At 37.2% G+C, this 22,559-nt stretch overlaps 1 protein-coding gene across 2 annotated transcripts in view; it reads left to right on the forward strand.

Annotated features, from left to right (window-relative positions):
• SNX24 (sorting nexin 24) overlaps positions 1-22,559 on the forward strand; it is an 89,276-nt gene that overhangs the window by 48,975 nt on the left and 17,742 nt on the right. For both annotated transcript variants that reach the window (XR_003538697.2, XM_027710264.2), the window contains exon 3: positions 4,249-4,353. Coding sequence is in view for 1 of the 2 variants with exons in the window: in XM_027710264.2 (XP_027566065.1) it covers positions 4,249-4,353 (105 nt within the window). In the remaining variant the exon portion in view is untranslated. The remainder of the gene's footprint in view (positions 1-4,248; positions 4,354-22,559) is intronic.

The following is a 22,559-nucleotide window of genomic DNA, read 5'->3' on the forward strand; positions in this document are numbered from 1 at the left end:
AGAAAGGGTGAAGATAGCAATGCCACCTGCACTGTTAGTAACACTGAGACTTTTCCTGTAGTTTCTGTGCATTTAATTTGTTTGGATAGTTGGATAGTTAGGGCTGGGAGCTTTGAGGGCTGGCACTTGCCCCAGCTGATGGCCCAGTGCTCATTTAGCCATGTCCCAAGGCATTCCAACATCACCAACATGGTGTTGGCCTCTTGTTTGCTGGAGAGGGCTTGGGGCTCTCTTTCCCTTCTCTTCTGGGTTTGCTGTGGCCCCTCAGGGGAGCATTTACTGCTCCATCTGGAAGTGGAGGGCCTGGGCACAGCCTCATCTGGCTCCTTCAGGGACTCTTCTTGCTCTGCAGTGATGGCAATGGGAGCCCAAGGGTGGCTGCCAGCACCCCACCAACAGCAGCAGGGAAGGGGGCCTTTCTGCTGCTGTGTTGCACAGTGAAACGTGCACACTCCTGATGAATGTCACTGTGCAGTTTTAGAGGGACAGCCCCAGTATCCTGCCCAGCAGCTCTGCATCCATCCTGTGATTGGTTGGGATGGTATCCTCCACCATGACTGCCTCTAATGCTGGTGCCAAACATCTCCATCTCCTCATGGATCCAGGGCTGCAGTGTCTGGAGGAACATTGCATGGTTCATCTGGCTCAGGGGCTGGATGACCCCCACAGGACACCTGGGCGCTCCCTCTGCAGCTCACCTTTGTGGTACTCCAGGATGATGGAGGTTCTGGGCAGTTGGATATCTTGGAGGTGCTCCTGCCTGGCAGATGACTTCTGGTTGTGTTATAGCTGGTGTGATGACGTGCTCCACATAGTCATCATCCACCTGCACCAATTGCAGGAATGATAATATCCTCATGTTGCGGAGGGGGCGCTTGGGCTTGTTCTCAGCCCACTTCAGGATGGACAGGGAGCAGAAGTGGTGGAGGCATGGCATCACATAACTGGCCTCCTCCCAGTTGTCCAGTCAGATGGGACAGTCGTTGTCCAACTTCACTGTAATTTCTGGAGTTACAAAATTACTCCACATAACAGTCATGAATGACTGCAATCTTGCTTTCAGATTTGTCCTGTTGTACACCACTTCCTCTGGAGTAACTTCCCTTGCAGAGACTTCTCCTTAGAATACCAGAAAAAACATAAATGATGCTCCCTTTCTCTTTCTGCAGAAATAGCAGCAAAACAAACCTGAAAAATGGGTATTGTAACCAGGCACTTTACACCACTCTTCAATTTGTTTCACCTTTTCATCCACTTGCTGTCTGTTCATATTACTCTGCAAACAGATGGAGACTTTCTTACTTGTACAAATGCAAAGCGTCCAGCATATTTTGGCAACAATACACTTTTTTCTTAAGTTTTACATTTTGAAGTTGTAGTAAAATTTCATTAAGTGTGGTTGAACAGCTCATACTCTGAACCTTGCTTAGTGCTTTCAGTATTACAGAAATCCTGGAGAAAGCATTTGCATCGGTTTGCTTTCAGCATGCCAATACGGTATTTATCTTTTGTTCCTCTCTTCCCCTTTAATTTAAAATGTAAGTTTCCTTCTAAATTGCTGTAAGAACATGGCAACTGGAAAGGGCTCTTCAGACTTAATGCATATTCAAGGTGCCCTTAGTGTTGGAGATATCTGTAGGGAGCAGGAGAAACAAAGCTTCTGTAGAGAACAACTGTGGTAGAAAATGGCCATAGAAGCTGATGGGGAGATTGTGCCTTTCACTGGAGAAGAACATACCTCATTGGCATTCTATGGAGGACTCCACTGCTCATATAATTCATCAGAATGCCAATCTGTGGTTTGGTGGTTTTTCTTAATTTATTTTTTTTAAACAAAACCATTTCCAAGAATATGTCTGGATTTGCCTCCTTCCTGGGTTCAACCTTTCATAGGTTCTAGTTGTGTAAATAAGTAAAGCCCCACTTCCTATGCAATCTGGCTGTAGTGGAAAAGGTTTTAAACCTTTTGAAGACTACCATGCTACACCAGGAATACAAATTACTCCCTTGACAGAAACCATCCATGGCTGTTGGCATCCTTGAACTAGTTTTCATAGGCCATTATACTTCACCCTGATTATGAGCAACAAACCTTGCCTTTCCGATAATGCACCATTCACATTACAGTATTATATTTAAGTTTGAACGAAAATGCTATTATTCTCACGTGGAGAGGATTTTTAGAAAGAATTAAATTCTTTCTAGGTGTATAACAGTGAAAAATACAAACGTTTGTCCATCTTTATTCCCAAATATCTTTTAATACTTCTTTTCTTATACATTTTTAAGTATTGGTAGGGTTTTTTTAGCTACAATAATGCTAGAAGGTGACAGTGTTACAACTACTGCAGTGAAATATGCAATAATCTGAAGCTATATACATCTTGTTTTGCAATTTGTTTATAATTTTAGATTAATTAGTATACACTCTAAATCATATTCACTTTTCACAGTTGGACAAATAATTCTTCACTTGATAATTTAAGCCATCTTTCAGTCTTTCAGGAAATAGCAACTACAGGATGTTGACAGGCATTATGAACAGTGTTATGGACAGGAAGGTATTATAGGCAATATTTGTCCTCAGATAAATATTTATTGTGTAGAGGCAAGTGTGAAGCAATACAGCTAATGCATGTGTTGTTTTGGTTAATATTCCTTGACATTGTAATAATAATTTGCAGCAATATATATTATTGGATTACTGTAAGCGTAAGAAAGTGGGCTTTTAATCTGTTCTTTATACATCTATATGGGCTTTGTACCTACACATAGTACCTATGCTTGCACATTAAGTAATTGTTTTTTGGATGTTTTACACATAACGGGGCCACACAGCACGAAAGGATTGTTAATCATCAGCTGAGTTACCAGCCACAGAGTGTTTATCTTATAAGCATCTAGGTCTTGGTGAATCCTTGTGTAGTATCAGATTTGTCTCCACTTATCTGGAACATTCTCTTCATTTGTTCCTCATCTGCAGGTGCTGTCACAGTTCGCAACAGCAGCGACCATAGTTTCTTCAAGATCCTCAATCAATTTAGAGGGAAAATGTAGATGTGGTTATATTCTGTCTTTAAGATCAGTCAGTTGAAGTACATGGGTTTGGAGTTTTGTTTAGGAGTGTTGTTTTTCTCACTTCACTTTTAATTGTAATTTAGCACTGTTAAGAATTAAGGAAGTTGCAAAATGTTTCCAGAGCAATTGAAGTTCCCCTGCTGCAGCTTCGATACTTGTGATTGTGGAGACGTTGATGTGTTGCCACTGCTTTTTCCTGTAGTGACATCTCAGCAAGCTCAAAGATGAAATGTAAATTCTTAGTCTCCCAAGGGTATGCATGTCAAAGCCAATTTTGAGTTTCTTTCCTTGCATTCTTTGCCTCAGATTTACTCAGAGGCAATATCCAACAGAAAGAATGTCTAGTGCCACCTTCTATTAAAATGTTATGGAGGCTATTTCAGTGTTTACTTTTTCTCTGTAGTTTTAAGGAAAGCATTAGTATTTTTTGGTTTTGAAAAAATGTGTTGCTCCAGCAGGAGGATTTTTAGTGTTATTGGGTTGTATGTTTGTGTCCGTCTATATACACTCATATAAATATATATATATATATATGTAAAAGCTTTCCTGTGGTTATCTTTAGAGGAATAGTTATGGAGCTCTCTTTGAAATATATACAGTGGCAATCTTGCTGTTTCTCTGTATGGGATATTAAACACAGGCTGTCAGTCTGTTAGTGCAATTTGAGAGCACAGATATTTTGCTCACTTGATTACCAGCTCTCCACAGAAATGGTTAGCTCTGTCGCCTGTACTTCTCACGCCTGATCATAGTTGCCTAAGTCTGGAGATAGAAGTTGTCATGGTGTGTTATCACTGCACATAGCAAGGTAGTGTCTGGGTATGTTGCAGTGCTGTTGTGAGGTATTATCCCAGGTTGGCTAATGGGGAATTCAAATTTCTAGTTTTCTCATGTAGTTGTTGCTATTTTGTTTTCAGGCTGTCAGTCACAAAAATTTTTAGTAGGTTCCTCTTGGCTGTCCAGGGCAACTAGACGTGGAGATTTTTAACTGCACTCTGTAGGTATGATGTCTGCTGTTACTTCAGAGAACTGATAGTAACTTCATTTCCATGCTCTTGTCCTTTATGCGTGGTTATTTCACCTGTACTGCCTCATCTCTAACATAAACATGCTTAATTCAAAGAGACACTATTATAATTTGTTTCTGTCTGTGTTTCTTTTTGTTTGCAGCTCAAGAAGTTCATAAGAACTCCAGAGATCCCTTCAAAGCATGTGAGAAACTGGGTCCCTAAGGTCCTGGAGCAGAGACGACAAGGCTTGGAGTTGTACCTACAAGTGAGTCTCCTCACAGCCCTATTAAAGTAAAAGTGTCATCTGTTTTCAGAGTGATAGCATCCAAAGCATCAGAAGGTGTGAAATGTGGTGCTTTACTGATGGGCAGTTTTAGAGGTGGGAAATGACTTGGATACTTAGCCAGCAGGAAAGATTTCTGTTCACTTAGCTAGGCTAGCAGCTAGAAAACCAGACTGTTTTGCGGTTTTTTTCTAATTCTTGTGGAAGCTGCTGACTGACTTTGGTGAACCTGCAGTACTTCATTTTCCTCTGCCTAAAATGGGAAAAATAATGTTATTCTTTTCAAAGTCATTCTGATCAAAAGTGTTGCAGAAGAGGTACAGGGAGGCTTTAGCTCACCTCTGTTTAGACAGACTAGGGCAGAATCACCTCATGAAATTCATATCCCTCTACTGTACATGCCTGTACATGAATTGTTCATCTAGTTGAAATAGGCACCTCTCATCCCATATTAAACTCGATTTGGAAATTTATATTTTAAGTCTTAGATTCTACCTAGATGAGTTCTGATTTTGATAAAGACAATAAAAGGAGTCTTCAGGAATGACTCAGTTATACAGATATCTAAATATATCAGTAATGAATCCCATCCATTTTTAATAAGCAGAATTTTTATTGTCACTATAATTGCTTTAAAAAATGTCCAGTGGTGTAGATTCACAGCTGTTTTTCTGGTGACAAAGCCAGATGACGATGTTAGTCTAAACATGTTCCCAGTTCACTGCACCTTCAGCTGTACTGATGTAGGTGCTGTTATTATTGAAGGGGATCACAGAAATTATCTAGATCAAAACATAATTATTTTGGGAGGAAGACAAGAGTGACAATATTGTATTTTTACTCACATCAGCCATTTGCAGTGAATTTTTATTTTTTTTTCCGATTTCCATGCAACTTTCTTTTGGAGATAATTGCCACCAAGGCACATGTACCAATTTGTCTTATGCAGTTGATTTTGTTAAAAAGATGCAGATGTAATTTGGTTATCACTTTTTAATTGCTGATAAACTGTAAAAGAACATCCCCCCCTACTGGAAGAGTTAGTCAACTCTCGTTCTTGTGCCGTCTTGTACATTTAATTAACTTGTCCTCTCTTCTATCACCACTGGCTGTCATAGGAATATACAGTGCTTTAGGTTGGAAGGGACTGCTGGACACCATCCGTTTAAAACATAACAAGCCTCTAAGTTATATCTGTTATAAAACAAGAAGAAAAGTCATAATATTTTTGTAAGTCGTTAATTTCTGTATCTGCTAACAGAAAGCAGAACTAATCATCAGTGAAATTTTAATTTTTAAAATAATTAGAGCCTTGTTTTAGACAATGAAAAGTTCATTTTAAGGTACTTCAGTTATCAGACTTTTTTTAATACTGCCAAGCATTTTCCAAGACGCAGTGTAGGAACATGCTACAATTTCAGAAGACATGGTCTGTTTTTAATTTAACACCATGTGTGTAAAATAATACAAACATACTTTCAGGTGGTACTATTGAGAGTTATTCTGTAAGAGCAACTTGGCTACTAGTGTCACTAGTCAGTGGTGGTACTAGTAGCCAGCCATTTGTGCAGCTGGTAAACTCTTACGAAGCCATGGCAGTCATTAAATGTTTTTATAAAACCAGCCAGAACCTAATGCAAAGATTGAACAATTACACAAATGTTACATTCAGGGAATTTGTGTTATGCAATACATTTTTTCTTTCTGTTCCACTTTGCATCCTGAAAACCTGTACAGGAAAGAGGTAAAATGCCATGCAGATAGCTGTCAATTACAGACCTGTACCTGACATAGTCTTATCGTGTTGAGTTCTTAATATATTTTTAATTAAGTAGTCTTCAATAGTTAAGTGCAGATAAAGCTTATTATAGGAAATGAGAATAGTATAATCAGTCTCTATCAAATAATAAAGAAAGCAAGACATTCCCCTGCCTAAGCCAGAAGGTGCTGCAGTTGCCAGGACCTTGTTACTTTGTGACCTTTTCATGATGAAACCGCCCTTTTAAATCCTTTCAGCATAGGTTGGTTGTTTCTTGTGGTGGATGGACAGGAGCTCGGAAACATTTCATTATATCTTTCTGAAGAAATTATGAAAAAATTATTAATTATGAAAAAAAAATTATTAAATTGTAAGTTACAAAGAGTAATTTTCCTAAATTTATCAGTATCCATCAATATTAATCAGATTGCTTATTACTTACGTTTTTAAAAAATTGACTGGGGATTTTTTTTGTTGTAGTAGACCAATTTTCATGGAATTTTGAAAGAATGATTTATCTGTACTATTTTATGTGACTTCCAGATTTTACAAGTTTGACTGGAATTTACAACTTTTGTTTTTAATACTGTGAAGCAATTGACTAGAAGCACTAATATGCATAGTATTTCAACTGCATGTATAATAATATATACAGTGCCCTTGTGAATACTGAGAACAATCAACTGACTGACAAAAGGAAAGAAGGATTATGTTTAATTTATTAATGAGGAAACAGATGCAAAGATAAGTGAATGACAGAAAATAGCACCAAACATTCAAGCAAATTAGTATGAAAGAATATGCTATTGCTCCTCTTCTGAGCATGGTAAATGTGTCTGTGCATGATCTTAAACTACAGCACACAGAACTTAAGTTGACCTGATTTAGTCTTTGCTAAATAAGAAAATCATAGAATCATAGAATATCCTGAGTTGGAAGGGACCCACAAGAATCATTGAGTCCAGCTCTGAGCCCAGCGTGGGACACCCCAAGAGTCACACCATTTGCCTTAAAGCATTGTCCAAATCTTTCTTGAACTCTTGTCAGGCTTGGTTCTGTATCTGCTTCTCTGGGACTCGTTCCAGTACCCAGCCACCCTTTGGGTGAAAAACTTTTTTCTGATATCCAACCTAAACTTGTCCTGCCTCAGCTTCATGCCATTTTCTCGAGTCTTCTCACTGGTCACGAGTGAAGAGATGCCCCTCTGCTTCCCCTCACAAAGATACTGAAAACTGCAGTGAGGTCTCCCCTCAAGTCTCCTCCAAATGCCTGTTACTGACAGTGGAAGAACACTAAACCAGCTCTAGTTACATTGTGGTGGCCATCAACTAGGTAACTTTATAGTTGCTTACTTGTATATCTGAGCTTGTAGCTTGCCATACAGCAGAGATGAGAAGACAGGTGGTTTTGATTTAAAATTTGTAAAATGAATCATTGGATTATGCTATTGCTGACAAAAATCTCTCTGATAGTAGTTCTAGATTGTAAAAAAAATAGAACTTAGATGATCCTTGTTTATGGTTAGAAACACCTTCTCTTGATGCATTTCCTGAAGAGCTTTGTGTTGAGGAAAGGTAGAAGGTATGGATTTTAAGTAGCTGGTTTTATAAGGAGCCTGTAATTTGAGAAGGGCTGCCAAATAGACCTGCATTGAAAGTCTATGACTCCTGATAGTAGTGAGCATGGAGAAATACATTTGCTTGAAAGTACCAGAAGGTAGAAGGTAAGTATGGGAGACGGTGGGGCAGAGTGTTAATCAGCATTGTAGCTTCCAGATGGTCAATGATTGTTTAGTTTTTTTCATCCACTGTATAATCTTGAACTGACTGTTTTGGAAATGAAATTTGTTTTGGAAGTGTATTTAAAGGAGATATAAATCACTTGAAAAGCTCCCTCTTCCACAATTATTATTGGGTACAAGTTGAGTGAGTCGTCTTGTGGATGCACGAAGTAAACACGTACTTTTATTTTGGACATTGAAGATATTGTTGGGATTCCTAAGGGTGGCACTGGAGGGACCTTATCCAATTGGTTATTAAAGCAGTATTTGTTACAAATAGATTTTATATGATGTACTCTTGGAAGAGCAGTTTTTACAGAGCTTATTTCCAGTGAATTGGTAATGGGGAAGAATTTGGTCTAGCCACCTACTCTCTACTAATTTGAAGTTAGGTCATATTCTTGTCCTGGTAAGCTGATGCTGAATGTTATTGCCATCCAGTGTGTCTGCCCTAGGGACTTGCCCTTTGACAGGTCTGCCTTTTAAAGTTCAATGGAATAGATATTTTCTAGCCCCCTTGGGCAGAAGAAATCACATCATTTGCTGATATCATCAGTCCAACAAGATAACAGGCATCTTTAACAGAATTCACTGTGAAGTGGCACCCATATCTCAGCATGAGACTGTGTGGCTGCTGCTAGTCCTCACTGAAATTATTTGCTTATAGAGACAGATTTTGAAGGAGGCCCATTTTTGATGAGTTTCAGGATAGTAACTCATTTCATATGGTCTGGGTGACCTGGAGAAATTCTTCATGTGATTGGCAAGGCTCTAATATAAAACAGTGTGTTGTAGACCTTATGAAGTGCTCTGTATGTATGTAGGGTCTGTATGTACATATGTCTCTAACCAGAGTTAATATGTAGAGCTAATATTTCTCTCTTGGCCGAGGTCAAGAAAACATACTTGCCTTTTATTTATCCTTGAACTTTTTACAAAGAGAACAGTCCTGATTCCTGGAGATAAGATCGGTTAAAGTGCTGCTTGGCTGTGAGACTTGAAGACTTGATGAACTTCAGCATTCCAGCAGTTTCAGGAATCCAAATCTTAAAAATGAATTATGGCGTTTATGAAACTGGACTAGAGTTTTGTTTTCCATTTAAGGAAATAGTCTGGAAATCTGAGTAGCACTTTGACTTATACTTCAGTATTCTTCAAAATGCAATTCTCTTTAAAAATATTTTAACTACCAATCCTTCCTGAAAAACATAAGTAAAACCATATCTGTTACAATTTTACTCTTAAGAAATTAGAATCCGATCCTATACATCTTCACTTTCTTAGTTTCCAGCTGGGTGGAGTTAGGAAAACAGTGGATGGAGTAATGAATAGCGTGTAGTTGCTTTACGAGTAAGTTCATCAAAAATATAAAGAAGAAAAGCACCCATTATTATATTGCAATTTTTTAATCTTTTTTCGGAGAACAGTTCAACTGCAACTGAAAAAAATGAAGACAAATGGGCTATTTCTGTAGTTAATGTCTGCAGAAGAAAAACTGTCATACAGAAAATTTGGCCCAGAGTGTCATTTCTTCATGGGCCATGATGATATTCTTTAATTACTTCAGTAAGCATTGATGCAGAATTTGTTGTAATAATGTTTAAATAAATAAATAAATAGTCTTTTCTGGCTGGACAATAGGTATGAACAAAACTTTTGTACTATTTTAAGTTGATCTAGTTTTAAGAATCTTGTGCTTTCTTTGAGTGTCATTCATTGCCCCTTTTTGATATCATTCTGGGAACTGAGTTAATTTGGTTTCTCAGGGTTTTTTATCTAATTGTGAAGAAAAAGAGTTTTCCATCACCTTGCGGGTGACGAGAAGGAATGCGAACTCAGCCATTTATAACCTTGTCCATTGTCAAGAAGGCTGGAATTGTCTCTGGTCTAAGAGACATCTAGGTTCCTGATGCCAGTCTACAAGTACTCCACATAGTGTGTTTGCTAGAGCTTTGCCTTTCAATGGCCTATTACTCCTGTTCTAGAAATGTGGCTGAAATCCTGCTACAGAGCTCTCTTGTCTGAAGTAGGATCAGAAAGTGGGGAAAAGAAATGTACATGGTTTTTCACTGTATTCTCTTCTCTTTGTGAAGTGGAGGAAAAAATGTCCCACAGTAGTACATAAAAGTTATCCTGAGCACTGCTAGGCAGAACAAAAACTAGGACTTCATATAAAGACAGGGAGATCTTGATTTCTTTGAAGCTGACATAGCTCTCTAGGGTCAGAAGCAATCTGTAAGTGCTTTCTAAGTGGAACAGTTCTTGATGTTCCATTTTCAATATAAAAGAAGGAAAAAAAGTGTATTGTCTGCAGAGGTAGCAGTTTTTGAACTGGTGCTGTTGGAGCTGTTTAGAAATATTGAGATCTCTGTGATACGTGCACTTTCATGAAACATTTGTTTGCTTTTGGCCAATAAAAATAAATCGAGTTGGTTACTATTTAATTTTGAAAATGCAGCGGCAAAATGATCTTAAAACTATTCAATGATTGTTCAGCTTTTTAAATTCTATTTCTGTGCAGTTCACATTCATCACATTTATCCGTTCTGTCAGTATTAATATTCATTACAATTGTTCTTCTTTTATACTCTCAGAAAGGCATTCTTTATCAAGCATTTAGTTATTCCCATATACCTGCGTATCTTTGCCAAAGGGTATTGTGAATGCAAAATTTTGAGTTGGTTCAAAATTTTGGAGGAGTTTGTATCGAGCATAGAAGGTCCTCTAGCTGGAAATGACTTTCAAGGCTGCTAGGGTTTTGAAGAAGGATGTCTCATATGTTAGTCTTGTTCATTTATACTCTTCCTTGGTATCCATTTGTAGCCATTTTGGGATATAGAATACTGTGCTAAATGGATCTTTGGTCTGAACCATTATGACCTTTCTTATATAATCCTTAAAATAATTAGACAGTTAAAATAGTTAGACACATATTTGTGTTTCAGCTTGTTATTAGGTTTGTTTAATCATTGCTGTGTTTTCAAGAACCAAACCCTGTATGTATCATGAACAGTATCAGTATTCTGTTTCAGTAAAGGCAAAAAGAGTTAATCGTATGGCTGAGAAAACATGGCTGAATATATATAATGAAGAGATATGCAGGTCAGATGCCACTGTGCAAAGCCCCTTGTAAAGGCTAATACCTTTTCAGACTAAATGCTTTACTCATGGGAGGTAATTGGTTATATACTTAAAGGCTGAATTCAGAGGTTGAAATTTTAAGCTATAAAACTTTTGTGCAAAATGTGGGCCTATTTTTATTTTTCTCCACCTTTTTCTGTGTGTGCCTGACCTGTGGGCTTTTTCCCACTAGGCTTCTGTTTGACCATTCCCCATATCTCAGAGCAGGAGCTGGATAGAAAGCACTTTGACTTCCTTTTGTCATTCATTAGGCACCACAAAGGTTTCTGCACAGGCAGTCTTTCACTTTGTCCTATGTGCACATTCACTGTTGGGATCTATTTCTAACTAATTTAAGACCAAATTGGCTTATATGCAGAAAAAAAAAAATAAATCCCATCAAGTCCAGAACAGATCCTTATCTTCCTGATTGCTGTTTGGGGAAATCAGTTTTATTTTAAATTCAGGTGAATACATTGGTAAGAAAGAGTCTAGCATTAGAAAGTTGCAAGTAAAAGTTGGATTCAATGAAATAAGATTTAACTGATGTTTAACTGGGAAGTCTGTTGAATCACCCACTTCTATTAATCACATTGAAAATTCTCTCTATTATCCAAAATTATTCAGTGTCTTCCTTCTCTAATTCCATTTAATCTGCAGTAATCAAGGTTGAACCGTACCTGTAAGGAGTTCTAAAAGCAATGATATGATAAGTATAAAAAGACAAAATGTTCTTTGTCCTCATTAAAGATTGTGAGCAGAGTGTTAAATAATATTAATGGCTGGGATTGTCAGTACTTAACAGTACTTTCCTAGTACAAGTGATTTTATTGATCGATACAGTCTCAGTGTAACAGGGCAGATTATTCTACTGATTTTATCGAAACCTTAACTAAGTTTGTTAGTGTACCACATATCTTTAAATAGATCTAGATGATGATGTAGATTAAGAAAAGCAGACCACCATCCATCTTTTTTTGATCGGTTAATAACTTAAATCCATCAATGCTGCTACCAGCTTTTTTAAGATTCTGTTGTGCATACGTGTTTCTTTAGTGGTACAGATACATAGCTGGGTTTAGATGTCTGTAGATTTTAAAGGACTGTGCCTGACACATGCAGGATTGCATATTTGTTAAGAGGAAGCAGAAAGCAAAAGAAAACGGAAAAGCAAAATAAATGTATAGATAATTTAAAGGAGAGACATTTATAAAGATTGTTTGTCTGCAGAGATGTTTCCTGAAGAACTATTCGAAGCATTTTTCAAGCATGCTTAGAAAATTGCCTGGTTTGTGTTTTAAGAGTTAATTTTTTTTGCTTTTCAAGTGTTCCTGTGTTTTGATTTATGGTTCTTTTTTTTTTCCTTTGTCTTCAATAGTCTCTTTGGTTTTGCTGTATAGAACTGCGCTGCATGAACTTCTCTCTCATTTTAGTCTTACATGTTAGAGCTGATCAAAATAAATTTTTCTCAGTTAAATGCAGAATTTACGTTGGAAGTCATGACAGGTTTAGAAGCCGTGTCTAAGTGCTTCTTCTTTTTTCATTATACTGTGTGTAATAATGATATTGTATGACATACTTTTGCCCAAGTTAAGATGAACATCAAACTGTACTAATTGTGCATTTCTGTACAGTGAGAAATGGTCTCTTTCATGACCTGCATATGCTCAGAATGACTGCAAGATATTTTAAGAGGGAGAAAGAAATTATTTGTCTAGGAAGTCACAGCCTGTTAAAGCAGAGCTGGGGATATTAAAACCCAAGTGCTGGCACACTGTTGTTGTTTGCTGATGACCAACTGTTCTAATAGCCATAATTCCTTCTAGAGCCATATAAAGTATGAGATACTTATTTCATTTAGCCATGATGAAGGAAAAAGTGATTAACCTCCTTATCCTGAATGCAGCTCCTCGTTTGATGTGTAGGCATTAAATTTTCTTTTCCCTTGATATTTAATAGATTTGTTTGAACTTCTTTGGGGAAGGCAGAGGGGAGTCAAAAAATTTTTGTCCATTATAGTAAAGAAAGAAGGAGGGAGCGGTAATTCCTGCAGAGTCTTATTATCACCACCTGAAGTATGGTAGAAAGACTCAAGTTTTTCCCACCTTTCTAATCAACCAATAGCATTTCAAACACATTTTCAGTTCCTATTTTGTGTTGTTTATCATAAGGTAATTTTTATATTTTGGTGTGCAAATGGCTATTGCTTTTTTAAATTGGACATTCAAGGCAAGTTAAATCTTATGGGCTTTTTATTCAAAATTAGTCTGTAAAATTACTTAATGAATTGCCAGCGAAGGGAAAAATTTATTTTCTAGTGAAAGAGTATTTTTTTATTGCATGTGTAATGTAACACACTGTGTTTTGTTAAGGTTGTTCAGTAGTGTACAGCACTAAATTAGCATGTAGTTTAGACCTAGGTTTGCCAAATCAGTGACTTTATGGAATTTGATAGTGTTATTCTGCATACACTTTTTGTGAGAGTAAAAATCGACCATAAATATTCTTTACACAATTATAAATTGCACATGAGGGCCAGGGGAAAAAAAAGTTCATAAAGAAGTGAAGAATTCTATCTTTACAGCAGGATTTGAATCTGCACATAAGGCACAGGCCACACTTGGAGGCCAGAGGAAGAAAACAAAATATGGAATATATGCTGAACCATTCATTCTGTGCTTTGGATGAAGAACTCATTCTGGGGGGAAAGAGTAGTGTAGGATGAGGCTACATATGTAAGCAACATTAAATAAATCCTTATATATAGGGAAGCTGAATTAAAGCTTGATTGTAGTGTGCCATAATAACTTTGTCTAACATTGTTTGTATCATTTAGCACAGACCATTCTGAAGGAAAAAAAAAACCAGCCTGTGGAACTAATCGCAAGGGTTTACCAGAAAGATACTGAAATAAGTAATTCTTGACCTTCTGCTTTAGACATGTTGAAAGGAAAGAGCATAGGAACAGAAAAGTTTTTTGTGACAAGGGCTGCTTAAGGAAGAAGTAAGAGCTTCTGTCAGTAGCTGAGACAGGTGAGTGGAGGAGGAGACAACTAGTGACTAGTCTTCCTCAGGTTGTGGAAAGGTGGTCAGTGAGCCTTCTCCTTTGGTTCTGCAGTAAATTGGACTCTCCTGCATTAGACATAATTCCCATGTGTATGTGTGTATGCTGCCTTTTCTTGGCATTTATGCAATCCTGCACGACTCCTTTCTGAAAGATATGTTGAAGGATTTTAGAGTGAACTAAGGGGAGAAGGTCCTGTGCTCATGGGTAGCCTGGGAGAATAATAAAGGTTTGTTATCTTGTTATCTTCACTAACGTTGTCTATCTCCACACACATCACCATTGATTGTCTTTGTTTTTCTTTTCACCTGCTTATTGTGTCTGTAATCTGAATATAATATGGATTTAGTTAAGCATAAAAAACCTTGTTTTACACTAAAACCATTCTTTGTAGAATTTCTTGACTGAGACTTGAATTTCTGTGAAGGTACATTGACAAACAAATACACATTACCGAATAATGCCTAAATTTATAACTGACATGGATTTTTTCTGTTGACTTTAAAAACATGGACATCAAAATAAAAAACTCACAGAGTCACTTATGGTAAATATTGTGAATTATACATAAGAAAATGTTCGAGAAGTATTGATGTAAAAATTGAGGTTTGCGTTGTAGTTTCTTCTTTTTAATTTCTAATAATTATCATTGTCTTTATCTAATATACTTCTTCTTTAGATGAAAAAAGTTTGCAGAAACAAAGCATGAAGTAGAACCTTTAATTTCATTAGGCATGTTGTAACTGGTGAAGATTAATGTATATATCTCTTGCTAATTCTTTTCAATTACTCAGTTCATATAAATTCCCAAACCTTGTTAATTATGCTGAAGTCAGGTGGTAATTTTTAACAGTATTTCCACAGCAAGGGAATTTTCCTGGTCTAACCTTGCCCTCCTGTAGAAACTCTCAGCAGATTAGGCATTCTGACTCTAGTCCATTCGTTTTCAGCACAAGCCTAATTGCTGCCGACTGCCTGCCACAGGTACCCTGGTATCGTACATTTAAGGGATGCAGGTTCTTCTGAGAACAAATAAGGAAAGATTAATTGTTTGTTTTGTTTCATCCCAAGAGAAATGTGGGAGCTTAATCAAGAAAAATAATTTCTTCTGTTGATTTGGCTTATTTGTGGGAAGGGATAATTGTATAGAGGCAAGCATAGAGCTATGCATTTTGAAAGAAATTTTGCCATTTACCTACTTGGGAGGCAAAGATACAGCAAAATGAATGTAACACAGCATTGGAATTGATGGGGATGGTTCACATTTCTCATAGTAAGTAATTTAGCTGCAGGGCTTTTATTTGAACCAATATTGCTAGGTGGTGTTGTCATTTGTTTTGTCTCCTTCTTTGGATATCTAATCAAGAAGACAATAGTAGGGGGAAAAACGCTTTTCCAAATTGTCCTTAATTGCTAGAGCACAAAGTGAGCTAAGCACTCAGGTATTTCCAATTAAAGAACTTGTTTCCAGCAAGCACCATTAAATCTATCTTTCCCAATCTGATAAATAAGCTATCAAAGAGTGGAACAGATTAATTGAGAGCAATTAATTCAAAGCTCAGTATAACAGTCAGAGTGAACTAACATTCTCAATGAATGCAAATTTTATGTAAAGCAGTAAGAAGCACTGATTCAACAAAATAGAGTTGAGAATAGTCACTAAGCACAAAGGAAAATTTTATCTGTGATATGAAAATAAAAGACAAGGGAATATCACAGATCCCACAATTCAGAGCCAATCACAAGATTTACTCTTATTGTGTCTAAAGCATACGAAAGCCCTGCATATAGTACAATGTTTGAGTCTTTAGAATTGGTAATCTCTCAGTGTGGTGTGCTTATGTTAGTAATCAGTAACCTCTGTGTTCAGTAGAGACTTAGCCCTGGTGCACTGGATTTTGATTCCTTTTTAGGGTGGGTATCCCTAATCATATGTATCTAGACCTGTTTGATGGGTGTTACTTTCTTACAGCTGTCTGTGCATGCCAAATTGCATTGCTTTAGGTGGTGTAAACGTCATTCTGCACGTGGGTCCTCCATATATTTCTCATAATGAAAAAACAGAAAAACCACCTGAATGCTCTCTTTAAGTGCCAGCCTTTTAACAACACGTGCATCAGCATGACAAGAATGCCTCTCTGCCCCCTTAGATATTGAAATAAACTCACAGGCTTTGAGTATTAATATGTTCAAAAAATATTACATGATGGTTCGGCTGTTGATATGTGTTTTATATATTCTGCTTTGGAGTAATGTACTCCACCAAGAAGAAAGCAGGAGGGGACACACATATTCTGTTACATACTAAACAGACTAATTTTTAAGTCAGTTTTTGCAGAGCTACCTTGGTGTGAGGTAAGTTGTATTGCTGCTCTGTGTGCATTCACAGAAATTGACAGCACAAATATACTAGCTGCCACAACTTTTAAAACTTCTCTCTTAGAACGTCAGTTTGTGGGGTGCATCTCTGGCCTTTACAGCAGCAATGTGGCTGGAGTCTGCTTTTGTAGATTCAGAGTTTTAAAATGGTTGGATAAAAATCTTATTTCTTATGCTGTTGCAACCCACTGGGTATGTCTATTCTAGGAAAATGAAAAGGTCAGTGATAACTTTCCCAATAAAACCTTCTGAGAAAATGTCATTCCAGTTATGTGTATCTCACTGGGGGAGTTCATCCTCCATTTTTTGAGTTTCATATTTTTTATTTCCGGAATATCATCATCATTAGAGAAATTCAGCATTCATAACTGTGATAGTATGGTGTCATATCAGCTCATGAACTGATGATAACAGACATGCTTTAGCAGACACTTTCAACACGGGCCATTTACGGTGTTTTTCTTTGTATCCTTACTGGCAAGCCACTACATCACAGTTGTATTCTGAATAACTGGTTATCCAAGAAACTTCCCTGTAATGCTGGCTTCTGAAGAATATTCTGTATATCCCCAAAGAATTATGAAGAAGTTAGACAAGTGAAACTTCTCCTAGTTTCTCCAGATGTTGAGGCATACAGATCTCCAAGTGAGCTTTCCAGAGTGGAATCCAGCTCTCACACCTCATTCGGTGGAGAAGGTTCTTCATGTAACATTTCAAAAGCACTCATGAAGCCAGAGGAAATTACAGAGGAGCAAAGACCATGCACAGGATTGAGAGTCTACATCTTGCAGCCACCAGCATTTAAGCTGCCATCTCCACGTTATCCCATCAGATGTTTCTCTGTATTTGGGCTGAGTCAAGGTCGTGCAGTGATTTATGCTAATAGTTCTGAACAGCAGCAGTTGCATAACTTCAGGATTAAGAATCAGTTTGTGTTTTTGTGATAATACTGTATTTATATGCCATGCAGTAGTGCTTACCTGCTTCATAGGTGGATTTTTTTAAAAAATTAATCAAATTCAGGCAAGTTTAATTATGTGACCTGAACTAGTTATCCAGCTTTAAATGCGGGAATCGTGAGGACATGTACTGCAAGAGTAAGTTACCGTAATATATTGGTGTCTTTTTGTAGTATTGGAAATACAGATTAGTGGGTTTTGTGATGAATTTGCCCTCTAATGATGTAGGAGGCTCTTGATAACTGTGGTCCAATGCAGATACTCAAGAACAGTATCATTAATGTGCAAGTACAGACAGACTTCAGTGAAAAGGTCCAGCAGCCAGGCCTCACATCTAAAATAAAATTTAGGGGGGGGGGGGGGAGCAAAAAGAATCCACATTTCTCTAGTTTGGTCAGTTATTTTTGCCCAATTTTACAAAGTGGTGATGTTCACCAAGGAAGTCAGAGAGAAGTCCAACGTGAGACAGGACACGTGGAGAAGCTGTATTTGTTAATATGTGGATGGAGTCATGTAGATTATTTTCCCTGTGGTATATTTACCGGTTACAACTACCATATTATCATTTCTATATATATAGCATATTCTTTCAATTTCAGATTCTTTCAGCTGCATCTTCCAACCGTTTCTTGTTTTGGTTTTTTCCCCTAAAATTTAAATTTTGTGCCTTTGACTGGTTTATTCAATCTACATATCAGTCATAGCATTGTCTTCTGATGGTCGTGTCTTGACCATCTCATTGGCCAGTCAACAGAGAATGCGAGGTTTTTTGTAGATTTCAGTTCTGCTGTAAATTGTTTCTGAACCTTTATATTATGTCCACATCTGCTTTGAATTTGGGGCACCCATACTTTAGACTTGCACTGATGGCATACTCACTTTTATTTGCTCATCATAGAGTCTAAGTCTGTATAAGCTCTCTGTACCACAGTATGGTAGTACTGTTCTGTCTTTTCATTGAAGCACCAAGAAATGTGACTTAAATAACAATTTAACCTTAGCTTCAGTTGCCAAGGCTTTCTGGTAGGGTAAACGAGAGCCTTCAGAGACAGAATAACCATTGGGAAGGAGGGGTGCAACACAGCCTTTTTGCAAATTCTTCTTGCATGGGAAACCCAGAGGCCAAATATTTGTGCCAAAATGAACAATAGAAGTAAAGAAGATTGCTGTCTAAAAATACCAGTATATATGTGTCATGAATCTGTGATTCTCAATTTCAACCTCATTTATGGAGTTTACTGACCGTAATTAAGTAGTTCTCTGGTTGCTGAGTGAGGAACAGCAAGCAATTGCCAAGTGTGACTATAACTTCAAAAATATGAGATTTATAGAGAATATCTTAGCATTCTTGCAGTTATTTCAGTGTTATGATATTTTTTAAGAGAAATACAGATAGTTATTTAGCTTCTGTTAGCAAGCTAAATTGCAATCTCATTTCTCTGTCCTGAAGAAGTCATCCCTCTTTCAAGAGTGAGAATGTGGAGAGGTTTTAGCCAGATCAGAACATTGTCTGCAGAATTGCTATGGCTGTGACAAATGCAGCCGTCCAGCTGATGCTGCTTGTCTGCCATCAGCACAGAAAAGGTAAATAAGCATTCACTGACCAAGTTAGGATGGTTTCTTTTCACAAGTAATTGCATTGTTCCTCACCTTTATCAAGGACTCCCTTGCTGGTGAGTTTTGGGAGGGACAAGTGTCAAGGAACAGAGCCATAATGAAGTACCTGCAATTGAGCAAGGATTACATTGCTCCGTTAATTCTGTAAAAACTTGTCAGTTTGCCACCCAAATAAATGCCTAGACTTCGTAAAACATGGAGCAGAGTGACCTCTAGAAGAAAAATCAATGGCAATTCATATTTCATATGTCTATAATTGCTTGTGAGAGCATGGCAGCAGTTTGTTTATAGAGCAGCTTGTTTTACCAAGGATTGTTTCCTGACTTTTTCTTCTTTCCAGTGGTGATGCCTCTCATGGACTGTGAATCACAGCTAGACTCAGCATTAGACAGGTTTTATTGGTGGTGATTTTTTATTATTGTTTTCACATTACTGTCTTCAGAATTGCTACACTGTGTTTTGTTTGAACCAGTACACTAATCTATAGTTACATGTAAATCCCGTTCACAACTGTTTCCTTGAAAGACTCCTGAAGCTGTTTTTTACCTTCTTTTGTAGGCAAGACTTTATCCCCTGTGAAGTTATCCATTTGATAGTATTTTAGCCATCAAACTGAATCCACTGTGCGGGCTTCATTTTTAAGCAATTTGTCAGAGAAGCAAAGCATTCTCACAGTCAGCTAATTTAAAGACAGAATTTTGAAAATATCATTTTCCCCCCTGCTTTGCTTTGTTTTTTCTTTTTTTTTTTTTTAAGAAGCTGTTGTAAGATTTGTATCCCCACTGAGGACTGAGATGTCATATGGATAGAGAAAATGCCGCTCACTTTATGGATTACTGTTAGGTCAACAAAACTTTGGCAGCATTGATTAACTTGACAGTGAGTACAGCAGTACATTTATCACTTATGGCTGTGCTGTAGAAAATCTAATAAGAGGCAAACAATTCCCTTTAGAGCAGTAACAGGTTCACTGTGGCTAACGGTGCATGCACTGGAAATTTCTGACTTTAAATTATACCCTTGCTGCTAGTTGGGTCATTGACTCCAAGCTACTGCACTTTCACTACTATGTTCTGTATTATTAATTTGATCAAAATTGTTTTGGCTTCTATAAATGTGTTCAAACTGTATATTGGAGTTCATATAAACTCATAAGCATTTTTGAAGAAGGGATGCAGAAGGAGCATGATCCAAGCTGTGTTATGTAGCAAGGGCAGCTGCCTGTTAGAACCACAAATGTTTGAGGTCTTCCAAGGTTATAAAGAAAAAATCTTGAACTGTTGCTTACAAATCTGCCTCTAATTCACAGATTTAAATAAACCCCAAACCTAAACCTATCTTACATTCATTAAGTTTCGTAGGTTGGTCAGAAGGACTTTTTCCATATGTACAAATATGTTCTTTTTTAATTACCAATAAGTACATTAAAAATTCTATACAAGTCGATTTATAGATATGCTCTTCCAGTTGTCTTGTTTTTGCAAGAATTATGAGAACTGAACCATGAACAAGAGATTTTTTGCCTTTCCTGTGTAGAAGTGCTGCTGCTTGACTGCAAGTTAGTGTTTGGTTCTAATTTTATAGTGAAATCAGGTTTTATTCAGTATTGCTTGGTTTCACTTTAATAAATCTTTTCCCCAAGTCCATGGCCAGTACATTGGGAAGTGTCTTTCATTGCAAATATGAAGAAAAATGGGGGAGTAGAGGGGTGTTGAGTTTTTTTGTTTTTTAGGTCTTGTACTGATTAATTCTCTAAAATGGAAGCCCTGTATAAGATATTCTTCTACAGAAGAATACCCAGCTTTTTTTCAATTCAGATAACCAATTCAGATGTAAAGGCCACATACGCAAATAATTTTGTTTCTAGAAACAATCAGGAAAGAAGATTGAAGAAAATGCAGTATTAAGTGCAGATCAGAACATACGGTGTGCAGCTTAATTTATGGCTTTGTGATACAATCTGCAAAATCGTTGTTCAAAGGAGAGTAAGGTTTTTTTTTTTAATAAGGATACTTGGCTCACTAGAGTAGAGAGCCTTTGTGAGTAGCAACTATTATTTCAAGTATTTTGTGTTATTTTAGGAAACTGTTTAAATTGGAGGTTTTGTTCTGCAATATCTCTAAAAATGATGTCGTTTTCTTTGTTGGGAGAGAAGTATTCTACTTGAATCAATTGTCAGGAGGCTTAATGTAATAAGGCAGTTTGTGGTCTGACTAAAAGAAACACAGTGCAAAAGAAATTCCCATAGCAGTTTGTTTTTAACAGAAAAACTGAGTTCACCTGAAACATAAATACATTGAAAATTGAGGCTTAATAAAGTAGAGCAGCTTCAAAAAGAAACAGATTGGGGTTGTTGGCCAAAGTTTGTCTTGTAATGACTATTATTTAACCAAATATCTATGTTAATAATAGAATAGCTCTATCAACCATATAACAGCAGATTCTTTGCAACGAATGATCAAACAAGTTGGCATTAGTACCCTTTGCATAGTTAGGGGGAAAATACAATTAAAACAGTGCTTCCTGTTTTGCGCGCTTTTTTTAATTTACAGAATAGAAGTTGTGTTTCTCACTCTGTTATTGCATTATCTAGGTAACAAGACACATTTCCACACTTTCTCCTGGGTTCATACAATAAAGGAGTTACCCTACTGCCTGCCTTACTGAACAGAAACCTGTTATTGATTACCTATCACACTGGCATCAGAACTACTCTTAGGATTCAATTTTTTTGTTGTTTTGCATATCTTATTGATCAAAAGTGGTAAATGAGCATCAAGCGTGCAAGAAGACGATGAATTGTTTACTTGCATAAAATAACCTTTCAATAAGGGAAGATGCATTGCTCACACTTTTGGTGCTGTTCTGCTGCCCGAAGCAGATGGCATTCAGCTGCTATTGATTTGCTCCTATAGTTACAGAGCAGCATGTAACAAGGCATGCTCATTTCTCTAAAAGAGAGGTGAGATTTTTTTGCCAGGGTGGCAGGAGTGAAAAAAGAAAGGATGGAGGGTTTGGAGGATTGTTTTGGGGTCACATGTTTTTTTGCAAGAAAAAAACATGGAAAACCTTGCAACTCTGTGCAAACAGATAGCAGGGTTTCTGTGTTTGCAGAGAAGGGAAGTTACTTTGTTCAGTTCTGTCACTTCTGGTAGCATTAATTCATGATGCAAAGTGAATCCGTGAGCAAGCAAGTACTTAGGATTGTAAGAAGCAGCCAGAATTTAGCGTCACAAACTCCACACCACAAGTCTTTGCTGCTGTGTTTTCTTAATTCTACATGGTTTTTCCTACTTTTGATTCAGTAGCAAGACAAAATCATCCTGCAGTGTGCTGGGCTTGATTCTGCTAACACTTCATTTCATTGAAGAATACAGAATTTAATAATTTGCTGCTGTATCTCTTCTGTAATGGGACACACACAGACACAGAGCAAACACAGTTTTCTCTTAAAGTTTATGTGAAAGGATATTTAATGCAGAATTTTGGCATGAACAAGATATTTAATTG

Source organism: Pipra filicauda, unplaced genomic scaffold, assembly GCF_003945595.2.
Source record: "Pipra filicauda isolate LSUMZ 115617 unplaced genomic scaffold, ASM394559v2 scaffold29_size4552773_pilon, whole genome shotgun sequence".
NCBI lineage: Eukaryota > Metazoa > Chordata > Aves > Passeriformes > Pipridae > Pipra > Pipra filicauda.